This window comes from Heptranchias perlo, chromosome 9 (genome assembly GCF_035084215.1).
Source record: "Heptranchias perlo isolate sHepPer1 chromosome 9, sHepPer1.hap1, whole genome shotgun sequence".
Taxonomy (NCBI): Eukaryota; Metazoa; Chordata; class Chondrichthyes; order Hexanchiformes; family Hexanchidae; genus Heptranchias; species Heptranchias perlo.
This window is the reverse complement of record NC_090333.1, coordinates 28123592-28138901: the sequence shown is the minus strand read 5'-3', so window position 1 is coordinate 28138901 and position 15310 is coordinate 28123592. Positions and strand designations below refer to the sequence as shown.

The following is a 15310-nucleotide window of genomic DNA, read 5'->3' as shown; positions in this document are numbered from 1 at the left end:
TTCTTGAGGGTTGCTTTCATTTTTGTATATCTTTGTTTCCACACCAAATTACTGGCAAACACAAATGTATCTTGCAAAATATTTAAGCCTTGAATCTTAAACTGTGTACACTAAAGACTAAACCTCTAAGGTGAGAATTGGCATTTCACAATCCTTTAGCAAAGACGACAATATTGGGTGAAAAATGGTTTATTAATATCACATTTTCCTTAAAGTACTATGTTTATTTGCCCTTCTTGGCTCTGATCTTCCTCAGGTAGAATTCCAGCTCTTTTCCTTCAAGGATGTAGCCATCTGCTCTGCCACACTGGCCAGGTCTTGAAGCTATGCAAGCTGCAAAAGAAGAACATTACCCCTTATAGCAGACAGACAACATAAATCATTAATTCATTACATAAATCGGCTGGTGTCTCTTCTCCCTTGCCTGTCTTTTGCCCAAGAAGCCATTCATAAAGATATAAGTCGTAGCTGACTGTTCGCTGTTTTATTTTCGAGTATGGGGACAAGCATTACAACCAATCTTGTTCTCACTTAACATCCACAAACATACCTCACAGCGCATCACTAGATAGTCATCAGGAGCTAAAACCTCAGATTTGTCCTCCATTCCCTAACCCAAGTTGCTGTTAACTGTAGTGCCCCATCATTAGTTGATAATAACTAACAGCAAATCAGGGATAAAGTCTAGGACCTCCATTCTATGTATGGTCCACTACCACACCAGCAGTCCTTAACCACAGGCTGGAGGAATTCAAGCTCTAATCACCTTGTCTTCAACAGATCATTTGAACATTTAAAACATAAGGTGGACCATGGAGTTATAGGACACAGGGCCTCTACTTAAAGATTAATTTAGTGGAAGGGAACCAGGCTCTTCCCCAGTCTAAAAAAAAGGCCAAAAACATATTTTGCATCTTCCAGGGGTCTAATCACAACTTTTGCAAGCAAGAACTGAATTTTACTGTGCAAATACAGCTGGACACTTCTAGACCCATCAATAATTATTAACAGTTCTTTATTTATCGCTAGTTACCATTATTTTTAAACGACAATGCTCCTCACCCTCAAGGTATTGGGCTATGCTGGGTTACAGAACCACAGGCACAACAGCCCTCCAGTACACTACGCAAGTCATTGGCTAAATAACCACAGAACGCACAATAGCCAAGCTTAAGCCACAAAATTCACCCACTCTTTCAAGCTGATCTCTCTCTAGCCAAGTGCTATAGAACCATAGAAAAGATACAACACAGGAGGCCATTCGGCCCATCGTGTCCGTGCCGGCTCAAAGAACAACCAGGTGCCCATTCTAATCTCACCTTCCAGCACCCGGTCCATAGCCCTACAGCTTACAGCACTTTAGGTGCAGTCCAGGTACTTTTTAAAAAGAGTTGAGAGTCCCTGCCTCTACCACCAATTCGGGCAGCGAATTCCATACACCACCACCCTCTGGGTAAAGAAGTTTTTCCTCATGTCCCCTCTAATCCTTTCGCCAATCAGCTTAAATCTATGTCCTCTAGTGCTTGAACTCTCTGCTAGGGGAAACAGGTACTTCCTGTCTACTCTATCTAGGCCCCTCATAATTTTGTACACCTCAATCAAGTCTCCCCTCAGCCTCCTCTGCTCCAAGGAAAACAACCCCAGCCGTTCCAATCTCTCCTCGTAGCTGCAATTTTCAAGGCCTGGTAACATTCTTGTAAATCCCTCTACTCTCTCCAGAGCAATTACGTCCTTCCTGTAATGTGGGGACCAGAACTGCGCACAATACTCCAGCTGTGGCCTTACCAGTGTTTTATACAGTTCCATCATTACATCCCTGCTTTTGTATTCTATACCTCGCCTAGTGATGGAGAGCATTCCGTATGCCTTCTTCACAACCTTATCTACCTGTACTGTCACCTCCAGGGATCTGTGCACATGCACACCAAGGTCTCTCACTTCCTCTACCCCTCAATATATTCCCGTTTACCACGTATTCCCTTTTACTGTTTGCCCTCCCCAAGTGCATTACCTCACACTTCTCCGAGTTGAACTCCATTTGCCACTTTTCCGCCCACTCCACCAACCCATTGATATCTTCTTGGAATCTACAGCTATCCTCTTCACTATCAACTGCACGGCCAATTTTTGTGTCGTCTGCAAATTTGCCAATCATGCCCCCTACATTCAAGTCCAAATCATTAATATATACCACAAACAGCAAGAGACCCAACACTGAGCCCTGTGGCACACCACTCGAAACGGATTTCCATTCGCAAAGACATCCATCGACTTTTACCCTTTGTTCCCTGTTATGAGCCAATTCGCCACCTTTCCTTGTATCCCTTGGGCTTTTACCTTTCTGACCAGTCTGCTATGTGGGACCTTGTCAAATGCCTTACTAAAATCTATGTAGGCAACATCCATTGCACTACCCTCATCAATCCTCCTCGTCACTTCCTCAAAGAATTCAATCAGATTTGTACTGCATGACCTTCCCTGAACAAATCCATGCTGACTATCCCTGATTAAACAGTGCCTTTCCAAGTGACAGTTTATCCTATCTCTCAGTATTGATTCTAATAGTTTGCCCACCACCAAGGTAAGACTGACCGGCCTATAATTGTTCGGCCTTTCCCTCGTACCCTTTTTAAACAATGGTACTACGTTGGCAGTCTTCCAGTCCTCCGATACCTCCCCTGTATCTAGTGAGGATTGGAAAATGATCCTCAGAGCATCTGCTATTTCCTCCCTGGCTTCCTTCAATAGCCTAGGAAACAATCCATCCAGCCCTGGTGACTTATCAACTTTCAAGGATTCCAGTCCCTCTAGTACTTCCTCTCTCGTTATGTTTACCTCATCCAATAGTTCACACCTCTCCTCTTTAACTACTACGTGAAGCCACATTTTATTATCCACTCACTTCTCTCAAAGTTGAGTGTGACTAACTTGACATGCTGCAGACTGTACCAAGACCTGCATATCCAGAGTCATCAGGGAAGCTCTGCTGACTAATTTGAACAGCAGCCCTCTTCAGATTTCTAACATATCATTTAAATGTCAGCAGAACTGGACAAAATTTTCATCATTAGGTCAGGCGAATTCACCAGGGATTGATAGGGCTGAGTTTTTATAAAATTCAGGATATTCTCTACAAAGAAATTTGTTCAATGGCAGGATCTTTACTTACCAAGCAGTTTTCCCTGCTGAAATTGTTCTTCAAGCAGTTGGCTGATTTTTGCATTCTTTCTACGATCATCATATTTCTTCTGGATTTTCTTTGACCGTTTCTTGTTCAGAATTTCTTCCTCTTCAGGGGTCTGAAATCAACAAAACGTCATCTTATATTACAGGATAGGTAAACAGCTATATAAAAAAATGTCCCAACAAATCCTATGGTAAATAGGATATATGCAGTTTAGACAATTGTGCCATTATGTTGGTTTAATACAACTAAAAACACCAGTATAAAAAGTAGGATATGCATGATTGCAGAATGCATGGAACTTAGCTACTGCTACTATTTCACTAAATATTAGAACTGTGGCACATTTAAAAAAAAAAATCAAATTGCAAGACAGTTGTACCACATATACATTTTATTTTTGCTGGGAAGATGTAGCACTTAAGCATCATGTGTTTTAAATAGTCTCATGGATCACATAATATCCCATGAAAGATAATTACAGCAAGCAATTGGGAAGGCAAATGGTATATTAGCCTTTATTGCAAGGGGGTTGGAGTTAAGAGTAAGGAGGTTTTGCTGCAATTATATAGGGCTCTGTTGAGACCACACCTTGAGTACTATGTAGTTTTGGTCTCCTTACACAAGGATATATTTGCCTTAGAGGGGGTGCAACGAAGGCTCACTACATTGATTTCTGGGATGAGAGGGTTGTCCTTTGGAGGAGAGATTGAGCCTATATTCTCTGGAGTTTAGAAGAACGAGGGGTGATCTCAATGAACCGTATAACATTCTTAGAGGGCAGAACAGGGTAGATGCTGAGAGGTTGTTTCCCCTGGCTGGAGAGTCTAGAACTAGGGGGCATAGTCTCAAGATAAGGGGCCAGCCATTTAGGACCACGTTGAAGAAAAATGTCTTCACTCAGAGTTGTGAATCTTTGGACTTCTCTACCCCAGAGGGCTGTGGATGCTCAGACATTAGGTATCTTCAAGACTGAGATTGATGGATATATGGACACTAAGGGAAATGGGAATAGGGTGGGAAAGTGGAATTGAGGTAAAAGTTAATCCACAATCTTACAGAATGGCAGAGCAGGCTTGAGGGGCCATATGGCCTACTCCTGGCCCTATTTCTTATGTTCTTAAGAACTATTATAAAATGCGCTTTCCCTGTAGCAGTCTTCTGCTAAAGGCAACCAGTTATACTCCAGACAGCATAGATCTACCTCCTCTCCTCCTCCAAGTAGTCATTGGTCACGCATGAGCCTAAGCAGCAAACATTACCAGAGTATTTGAACGTAGCTACATTCAAGTGATTAAATGGCAAAAACGATAATGGTGCAAGGCAAAAGGAGGTGATAATGAGACAAGTATAGAAACAAAAGATGGGTCCAGAGGAAGTGTAAATGATTACTGCAGAATGAGGAAAGCATGAAAATCTGGCAAGGCTTCGATGCCCCAGGCCCTTTTGCCTTGCACCATCACTTTTGTCCCCACCTTTTCTATACTTCTTAAAAGCGGTTCATCTTTAAAATTTTCCAGTTCTGATGAAAGGTTATCGACCTGAAATGGTAACTCAATTTCTCTCTCCACAGATGCTAACTGACCAGCTGAGTGTTTCCAGCATTATCTGTCTTTATTTCAGTGAAAACACATTGAAGTAAAAACCACTGTGATCCAATGGCAGAATAGAAATGAACTTCATCGTTATTTAATTCAATTGAGTAACTGCTCCACATACCAGCTTAGCACCCTTCTTTCGGCCAAGGGGAAGGGCAAAGTGAGACTCATACCACTGCCTGAAGGGAGTACTGTCGATCAGAACAATACAGTTCTTTACTAACGTTTTTGTCCTAACTAATTCATTGTTGGAGGCATTGTAGACCACATCAATGATCCTGGTCTTCCGTGTGCTACCTACAAAAAAAAAATGCATTTTACCACTGGTTTGGAAATGGTACAGTTGACCAGAGAAATTCTAGTCCAAAAAAAGGAGACAGAAGAGGGCAACAAAACCCTGAAGAACTTACATTCAGAACCCCAAGAGAAGTTTCCAGCATCCAACCTCAATGCCCGGTATTTCTTATTTCCACCACGGACTCTCACAGTGTGGATACGGCGTGGTCCAATCTGCAGACATGTCAAAGATATCACTAAATACATGGCACATTTCAGTGTCAGTCACTATCAACTGTGCAAAGCCCAAATCAAATTGCCATTCATACCAAGGAATCCTGACACTTTGGGACCAAATGGTGCACTACATACATATTGTTATGTAGGTACACTCATGTTAGGTTTGACATGCTTCTATTATGTCCAACATTTAAAGGCCATAAATTTAAAACTGGAAAATATGCCTGGAGTAGAGATTGCCACAAAATGTAAACCACTGCTTTGCCATATTCACCACTCAAGATTAAAGCACATGTAAGTCAACAGTTGTATTAAAAAAATGACATTCAAAAAATATTGAAAACAGTCCCATCAAAACCTACAGGAGGAAAGGAAAAATTGACAGTGTGGTCAGTGTAACTATGACAAGAGTAACATTGGTGGGTCCAAATTTGACCAGAACAGTCAAAACAAACCCACCTATCAAAAAAAGTCATGTTTTCATCATTCACACTGCTGAAAAATAGGAGCAACCAATTCCACCTACAATAACATCTCGAATCATATTCCACTCACCCCCCTGTACTACCAATAGTACAGCCTTGATCAAACTCCAAAAGCACTCCTGTCTCCCATACCTTGGTATTTGCAGGAGGACGCCCAAGTTCATACTTTCTCTTTTTGTGGTACGGCTTCCTTTTGCCTCCAGTCTTGCGACGCTTGTGCCAATTGTTCCTGGAAATACCTGTCATAGAACATCAAATTTTAAAAAAACTCCCATTCAATCAGAATACAAAACAAGCAGACATGTTCAGCAGGTGTTCAGCTCTCCAAGGTAGTTCTCCACATGGTAAATTCAGGGTTTCACAGCAAATAAGAGTTTCATCATTTACACCTGCTTAATTACAAATCCAACCCTCTACAATAAAGCTTTTAAAACTAACAATCAGGGCACCAAGCAATAAACCTAGCTGATGGAAGTTCATTATGTGCTTAAACCCACTCTGCAAAACAGATTACATCTCAAATGGCCTTGTAAAAAAATAACTCGTTATGTTAAAATAAATCATAATGTACAAGTTAAAACAGATCGAAATGAGGAGATTCCAGAATAACTAAGCTCTAATGCTCAGGTTCCATCACCCCTTTAATCACATTCCCAATTTTAGTAGTACCCAGGTGCAAATGCAGCTTCTGGTTTGGGGCATCACTTTATGGGATAAACAACAGACCCTCGTGAAATAGCTTCTCGAGTAAAATAATTAACAAAGAAACTTTTAATCATACCTACAAGTGACTACATTTACTCCTGGATTAACAGGGCCTCGGTCCAAGAGCTGCAGCCCCCTAACAAGGAAGTTTAGAACCCGAACCTCTCCCTAAGGCCATTCCCAACCCGGCCGTTTGCCGATCGGCCCAGAATTTTTGTATCTGTAAATAACCTGGTGATGAGCAGATTGTAACAGCACATTCCCCCGGGTAAACCGGCCACAAGAGCCTAAAGCCGACCTCCAACTACAGGCAGGGGCAGAGGGCGGCCATGTTGGATATCTCCATTCACCATCGAGACTCCCGACATTAAACACTAAAATATCACCAAAACCAGCCCGAGCAGTCGTCCCAGGCACAGCCCGCCCTCATCTTCACGCTTACTTGAACTTAGTCTGTGACATTTTGACGGCCCCAATCTGATACAAATGCCGGATTGATTCGGATTACATTAATGCAAACCCTGCGCCGCACGTACCCATTTTCAGGCGTCGGTTGGAAAGAGAAAACGCAAAGGTTTCTGGGCCATAAGTCGATTCAAAGTCTCGCGTGAGCTCAGGCGCGCGCGGAGTGACGTAACGATTACGGACGGGGCGAGAAGCGGCGCCATGTTTGTGAGGGGCGAGAAGCGTGAGGGTCAATTTGAGTTCGAATATACAACGAAAGTTAACGTTACAACCCAACTGTTGTTAAATATTCTCCGGCTTTAACCTGTAGGGGGATGGAAAGGTGTTTCGAACTCAACGGAATATTTACCCGCACGTTAACTTTAAGCCTCTTCAGGCGGTTCTCCTTCCCGGTGAGCCGCTCATTACAGCCTTGGCGAGGAGTCAGTGAGCGGCCGGGCCGGGCCGGGCCTTCCATTCACCCAGACAAAGTGTTCAAGGGACCTCGGCTGCCTTGGTTTTCGGATTTCATCATTAAAGTTTAGTGCACTCCTGTAACCCCCTAAAATGCTAACGATCACCTGAAGCAAACCATTTAAAGGGGCTGTACGGTTTTGTAAAATATCAGTAAATCTGGAACAACTTACCTCTCTCTAAAAAACCATCATTTTGACCAAGCTTTTAATCAACCCTAATCTCTGCGTTAACAGGGAGTTACACAAACATATACAAGCGAAACTGGTCATTCAGATGAGGATAATCATGTGGTCTCTTGACGTGTATATATTACAAGGGTACGCTGATAAGATTTTTGGGTCTCACTTTCGTTCACCTCAATATTGGACAGGGGAGTTCTGGGAGGGTTATAGGGCTGAAGGAGGTTACAGTAATAGGGAGTTGCAAGGCCATGAAGGGATTTAAATGGAGGACCTTAAGAATTTTAGACTGGGAGCCAAATACAAGTCAGCATAAGAACAGGAAAAAGCTGAGCAGGACCTGGTGTTGAATAGGCTACAGGCATCAGAGTTTTGGAACAGCTGAATGTTACAGAGGCTGTTGCCAGGCTGGCCAGGCGAGCATTGGAATAGTCGAGTCTGGAGGTCATAAAGGCATGGATGAGGGTTTCAGTGGCAGATGGACCGCGACAGGGGCTGAAATGGGCAAAGTTACGGAGGTGGAAGTGGGCAGTCTTTGTAACGAAGAAGTTACGGGATCGGAAACTCATCTGAGGATTGAATAGGACACTGAGTTCAGACTGAGACAGTGGCTGGGGAGGAGGATGGAATTGGTGGTAAGGGTACAGAGCTTGTGGTGGGGGCTGAAAACGATGGCTTCATTCTTCCCAATTTTTAACTGGAGGAAATTACAGCTCATCCAAGATTGAATATTGGATAAGCAGTCTGACAGCACAGAGCAGTGGAAGGGTCGAGAAAGGCGGTAGAGAGATAGAGCTGGGTGTGGTCACTGGATGTGTGGAAGTTGACCCCATATCTATGGATGATGTCAAAGGGCAGCATGTTGTTCAGGAAGAGGAGGAGGAGGAGGAATGGGCTAATCACAGATCAAGGCTCTCTTGTGCTATTATAGATCTTTACTTTAAAAGATAACAAATATAAAGGCTGCAAATGGTAAGCCTCCAAAAGCACAGGGTGGCAAAGTGGATTTAGCCTGTGCTGATTTTTAAAAACTTTTATTTTTGTATTGCAAGAAACAGCATGTATACGGTTAACTCCCAGGCCACACAAAGTATTTTTTTCAACAGAAAGCCGCCACCTCGAGCCTGACAGTTTGGTAGATTTTCTTAAAGGTGTAAATTTGTTTTGGCCCATACAACAGTGCTCTGGAGCATGAATTCGTTAATCTACCCAGGGAGCCGTTATTTGCAATTGTATTATCGTAGATGGTCCACATTACTCCTCAGAAGTACTTTTGGAACACATTGCTGCTTAAGGTGTTCAAGTCAAATTGCTCAGCATAGCTCACAACCAGTCAGACTAAAGAAATAAAATAAAGAAAGAACTTGCATTTATGTAATGCCTTTCATGACCTCAGAACATCCCAAAAATGCTTCTCAGCCAATGAAGTACTTTTGAAGAGTGTCACTGTTGCAATGTAGGGAAACATGGCAGTCAATTTGCTTACAGCAAGGTCTCACAAACAGTAATGAGATAAATGACCAGATAATTTTTTTTAATGGTGTTGGTTAAGGGATAAATATTGGCTGGGACACTGGGAGAACACCTCTGCTCGTCTTCAAATAGTTTCATGGGATCTTTCATATATACCTGCGATATGGGGGTTCACTTTAATGTCTCATCTGAAAGCAATACTTTCAACAGTGCAGCACTCCCTCAGTACTGCACAGAAGTGTCAGATTATATGCTTACGTGTCTGGACTGAGGCTTGAACCCACAACCATTTGACTCAAGCGAGAGTGCTACCACTGAATCAAGGCTGACCTCCACGAGAAGCCGCTTGGTCACAGTTTAAAGGATAGACCCCCGGCTGACATAGTGATGTGAGAACATAAGAAATAGGAGCAGCAGTAGGCCATATGGCCCCTCGAGCCTGCTCTGCTATTCAATCAGATCATGGCTGATCTTCGACCTCAACTCTACTTTTCTGTCTGATCCTCATATCCCTTGATTTCCCTAGAGTCCAAAAATCTATTAGACCATAACCATAAGACCATAAGAGATATTGGTCTCAGTCTTGAATATATTCAATGACTGAGCATCCACAGCCCTCTGAGATTTAGAATTCCAAAGATTCACAACCCTCTGAGTGAAGAAATTCCTCCTCATCTTGGTCTTAAATGGCCGACGCCTTATCGTGAGAGTACGCGCCCTAGTTCTAGACTCTCCAGCCAGGGAAAACAACCTCTCAGCATCTACCCTGTCAAGCCCCCTCAGAATCTTGTATGTTTCAATTAGATCACCTCTCATTCTTCTAAACTCGAGAGTATAGGTCCATTCTACTCAATCTCTCCTCATAGGACAACCCTCTAATCCCAGGAATTAATCTAGTGAGCTTCTGTTGCACTGGATCTAAGGCAAGTATATCCTTCCTTAGATAAGGAGACCAAAACTGTACACAGTACTCCAGGTGAGGTCTCACCAAATTGTGTACAATTGTGGTAATACTTCCTTACTCTTATACTCCAACCCCCTTGCATTAAAGGCCAACATGCCATTTGCCTTCCTAATTGCTTGCTGTACCTGCATGTTAACTTTCTGTGTTTCTTGTGCGATGACACCCAAATCTCTCTGATCACCAACTTTTAATAGTTCCTCACCATTTAAAAATATTTAAGTAATAAAAAATAGACTTTCATTGATATTATTTCTGAGACTTTTGAGAAGGGGGCAGGACCCGTGATTTGCTAGAGCTCTCTGTGATAGGCAGCTGCTGTTCAGAGACTTCCTCTCAGAATTATATTAGCAACTCACAGCCAGGTTCCTAGCAGTCTTGGGAGAGCAGTCAATGTGTTTGAAATTCATAGTCACCAGCTGAAAGGCTGAGTATTCTAAGTTAGTACTGGGGCTGTCTAGAGAGGTAGGCTAGTATGGGCTTACAATAACTGGACATCCATTTAAAGATTCATGTTTAGAGAGAAAGCGATTGCACCTTTTTGTTTTAAATATTGAGGGGTATAGGGAATAAATCTGTGTTAATTTGTGTTCTGTTCATTCAATTGTCTTATGTGAATAAAACCACTAATTAGTGTAAAGCCTGTGTCTCAATTTGATAAGAGTGTTTATCCAGTCTGCTGTTGGAGAGTACATTCCAGTAGCTGAAGTTCAGAATTGGGGTTAAGAACATACGGCCTCTCGATCCTTCCCTGCCATTCAATAAAATCATGGATGATCTTCTATCTTAACTCCACTTTCCCGCCCTGTCCCCGGACACTTGATTCCCTTAGTGTCCAAAAATCTATCGATCTCAGTCTTGACTAAACACAACGACTGAGCATCCACAGCCCACTGAGGTGGAGAATTTCAAGGATTCACAACCCTCTGAGTGAAGAAATTTTTCCTCATCTCGGTCCTAAATGAGCGACCCCTTATCTTGAGACTATGACCCCGAGTTCTAGACTCTCCAGCCACGGTTCTGTTACCATCCCTGCAATTTGCTATTGTTTACCCAGATACTTTGCAGGAAAAGATGCAGTCTGGATCATGAGGACGTGAAGTTGGGAGCAGCGATGCTGAACCCAAGAAAATATGTAGTGTAATAACCCAAAAATGTGACAGGGAGGGTAGGATATTTAGGAATGTAACAGACAGGGTGAACATAATAGAAAAACACAGAATGAGAGGGCAAGTACAACAGTACGATTGACATGGGGAAAATAATCGATACAAGCAGATTGTGGGAGAAACAGAAACATAGGAGAGTAACAATTAATGGAAGCCTGAGTAAGATAGAGGAGAAAATAGCAAAGAAGGGAAGAGTAATAAAAAAGATGAACAGAGAAGGCGGGGGGGGGGGGGGGGGGGGGGGCCGCGGAGAGAAAGACACAGACACACATGCACCGCTCACCCACAACTCCCAAGATGTAAGAAAGCTATCCAGAACTTGGTAAAACTGATCATTGAGGTACAAGGACGTTTATCCATATAATTTGGAACCCCTGGCCTACACAATGAAAGATGCCAGGCAAAGCGAGGGAGGAATTTTTGAAGTATGTTGAGAACTTTCTTGACCAGTACATTTCCAGCCCAACAATGAAGGAGGCATTGCTGGATTTGGTTCTGGGGATTGAGGCAGGCCAAGTGGAGGAATATGTAGGGAACAGCGATCATAGTATAAGGTTTAGAATAGCTCTGGAAAAGGACACGGACCATTCTAAATTAAAAATACTCAATAGGAGGAGGACCAATTTCAGTGGGATGAGAACGGACCTGGCCGGGTAAATTGGATCCAAAGATTGGCAGGCAAAACTGTAATTGAACAATGGGCGGCCTTTAAAGAGGAGATGGTGCGGGTACAGTCTAGGTACATTCCCATGAGGGAGAAAGGTAGGGCAACTAAAGCCAGAGCTCCCTGGATGACAAAAGATATAGAGAGTAAGATGAAACAGAAAAAAGGGGCGTATGACAGATGTCAGGGGAAAGTAAGCTGTGAGGGGGACACAAAGAGTCTGCAAAGGGAGATAGACATGTTAAGTGAGTGGGCAAGATGGTGCAGATGGAGGATAATGTGGGGAAATGTGAGGTTATTCACTTTGGTAGGAAAAATAGAAAAACAGAATATTTTTTAAATGGTGAGAAACTATTAAATGTTGGTGTTCAGAGAGACTTAGGTGTCCTCGTACAAGAAACACAAAAGTTAGCATGCAGGTACAGCAAGCAATTAGGAAGGCAAATGGAATGTTGGCCTTTATTGCAAGGGGATTGGAGTAAAAGAGTAAGGAAGTCTTACTACAGTTGTACAGGGCTTTGGTGAGACCTCACCTGGAGTAATGTGTACAGTTTTGGTCTCCTTATCTAAGGAAGGATATACTTGCCTTAGAGATGGTGCAGCGAAGGTTCACTAGATTAATTCCTGCGATGAGAGGGCTCTCCTGAGGTGAGGTTGAGTAGAATGGGCCTATACTCTCTCGAGTTTAGAAGAATAAGAGGTGATCTAATTGAAACATATAAGATTATGAGGGGGCTTGATAGGGTAGATGTTGAGAGGTTGTTTCATGGGTGGAGAGTCTAGAACTAGGGGGCATAGTCGCAGGATAAGTGGTCGGCCATTTAAGACTGAAATGAGGAGGAATTTCTTCTCAGAGGGTTGTGAATCTTTAGAATTCTCTACCCCACAGGGCTGTGGATGCTGAGCCGTTGAGTATATTCAAGGCTGAGATGGACAGATTTCTGGACTCTAGGAGAATCAAGGGATATGGGGATCAGGCAGGGAAATGGAGTTGAGGTTGAAGATCAGCCATGATCTGATTGAATGGCGGAGTGGGCTCAAGAGACCATGTGGCCTACTCCTGCTCCTATTTCTTATGTTCTTATTTTCTTATGTCAGGTTGATAACACAAGTGAGAATCAGGCTGAATATAGAAAGTTCTGAGGGGAAGTGAAAAAGGAAATAAGAGGGGCAAAGAGAGAGTATGAAAATAGACTGGCAGCTAACATAAAAGGGAATCTAAAAGCCTTCTAAATGCATGTAAACAGTAAATGGGTAGTAAGAAGAGGGGTGGGGCCGATTAGGGACCAAAAAGGAGATATACTCAAGGAAGTAGAGGGCATGGCTGAGGTACTAAATGAGTACTTTGCATCTGTCTTTACCAAGGAAGAAGATGCTGCCAAAGTCTCAGTAAAGGAAGATGTAGTTGAGATAATGGATGGGCTAAAAATTGATAGAGGAGGTACTAGAAAGGCTAGCTGTACCTAAAGTAGATAAGTCACCCCATCCAGATGGAATGCAACCTAGGTTGCTGAGGGAAATAAAGGTAAAAATTGTGGAGGCACTGGCAATAATCTTCCAAACATCCTTAGAAAAGGAGGTGGTGCCAGAGGACTGGAGAATTCAAATGTTACACCCTTGTTCAAAAAGGGGTGTAAGGATAAATCCAGCAACTACAGGCCAGTTAGTTTAACCTCGGTGGTGGGGAAATGTTTAGAAACGATAATCCGGGACAGAATTAGCAGTCACTGGGACAAGTGTGGATTGATTAGGGAAAGCCAGCATGGATTTCTTAAAGGCAAATTGTGTTTAACTAACTTGACTTGAGTTTTTTAATGAGGTAACAGAGGGTAGATATGGGAAATGCAGTTGATGTGGTTTATATGGACTTTCAAAAGGCGTTTGATAAAGTGCTGCACAATAGACTGGTCATCAAGATTGAAGCTCATGGAATAAGAGGCAGAAGCAGCATGGATACAGAATTGGCTAAGTAACAGGAAACAGAGAGTAGTGGTGAATGGTTGTTTTTTGGACAGGAGGGAGGTGTACACTGGTGTTCCCCAGGGGTCGGTACTAGGATCACTGCTTTTCTTAGTATATATTAATGACTTGGACTTGGGTGTACAGGGCACAATTTTCAAATTTGCAGATAACACAAACCTTGGAAGTGTAGTGTACAGTGAGGAGGATAGTGATAGACTTCAAGAGGACGTAGACAGGCTGCTGGCATGGGCAGACTCGTGGCAGATGAAGTTTAATGTAGAAAAATGCGAGGTGATACATTTCGGTAGGAAGAATGAGGAGAGGCAATATAAACTAAAGGGCACAATTCTAAATGGGGTACAGGAACAATGTGTGGATATATGTACACAAATTGTTAAAGGTGGCAGGGCAGGTTGAGAAAGTGGCTAAAAAAGCATATGGGATCCTGGGCTTTATATGAGGGACTTTAGTTATGTGAATAGACTGGAGAAACTGGGGTTGTTCTCCTTGGAACAGAGAAGGTTGAGAGGAGATTTGATAGAGGTATTCAAAATCATGAAGGGTCCAGACAAAGTAGATAGAAACTGTTCCCATTGGCAGAAGGGTAAGAACCAGAGTACCTAGATTTAAGGTGATTGGCAAAAGAACCAAAGGTGACATAAGGAAAAACTTTTTTTTTTTAAACACAGCGAGTGGTTAGGATCTGGAATGCACTACCCAAGGGGGTGGTGGAGGCAGATTCAATCATGGCCGTCAAAAGGGAACTGGATAAGTACTTGAAAGGAAAAAAATTGCAGGGCTACGGGGATAGGGCGGGGGAGTGGGACTAGCTGGATTGCTGTTGCATAGAGCCGGTGTGGACTCGATGGGCCAAATGGCCTCCTTCCGTGCTGTAATCTTTCTATAATTCGACTGTGGAGAACATCGCATCTAAACTCAATCCTATCCTCACTCAGTAGATATAGCTATGCACTTTATAACAGTGATCAGGAACCAGAATCTTTGCTGATATTTTCCCCCTCCCTAGGCCAGGGCATTGAAGCTAATTATAATATTTGCACTGCTGCTGCTCGGATCTGCTAAATCAGCACATACTAGAGTTTGAACCTAGGACCTTCCTGGTCTGTATGGATCAGTTCCACATTACATGGTGCATTTTACCCACTAAGTCAGAATTGCTTTGTCATATTGCATATGCCTCTTGTATTGATATTATATAGCCAGATAATAGATAATTTTCTATTCTACTCTCCCAAAGTCCCCTACTGTTGCTGCAGGATGCTCATAGGCTGCTGGCAGGCCTCAAGTACTTCATTTCAAGTGGCCATTCTTCATTGTGAGCCGAGGCAGGAGGTAAGCTACTGGCTTATTCAGTGAGTCACAACAGAACCAGATCCTGTCCTTACTTATCGAGCCAGTAAGATAGGCCTTCAGGGCCATCTTAGGACCAGTGGCTACAGCTTTGAATTTTCTTTAGCTCCAGCTTTAAAAAA

At 42.8% G+C, this 15310-nt stretch overlaps 1 protein-coding gene and 1 non-coding gene across 2 annotated transcripts; both read right to left on the bottom strand.

The window, feature by feature from the left end:
• Positions 1-173: 173 nt before the first annotated feature.
• LOC137325229 (small ribosomal subunit protein eS8) lies at positions 174-7211 on the bottom strand. Its single transcript, XM_067990082.1, has 6 exons — positions 7025-7211; positions 5916-6022; positions 5193-5292; positions 4904-5079; positions 3170-3299; positions 174-333 (listed from the first exon to the last, which is right to left on the bottom strand). Exons 1-6 carry the CDS (start codon positions 7026-7028, stop codon positions 224-226), a joined length of 627 nt encoding a protein of 208 aa, XP_067846183.1. The 5' UTR covers positions 7029-7211; the 3' UTR covers positions 174-223.
• LOC137326057 (small nucleolar RNA SNORD55/SNORD39) lies at positions 6091-6173 on the bottom strand. Its single transcript, XR_010964075.1, has one exon. It is a non-coding gene; the product is annotated as a small nucleolar RNA SNORD55/SNORD39 (small nucleolar RNA).
• Positions 7212-15310: the final 8099 nt, after the last annotated feature.

Coding starts and splice junctions, on each gene's coding strand:
- LOC137325229 (XM_067990082.1), bottom strand. Junction 5,293..5,915: donor GTCCTCCTGCAAATACCAAG/GTATGGGAGACA, acceptor ACATGTCTGCAG/ATTGGACCACGCCGTATCCA. Junction 3,300..4,903: donor GAAAGAAGGGTGCTAAGCTG/GTATGTGGAGCA, acceptor TGTTGATTTCAG/ACCCCTGAAGAGGAAGAAAT.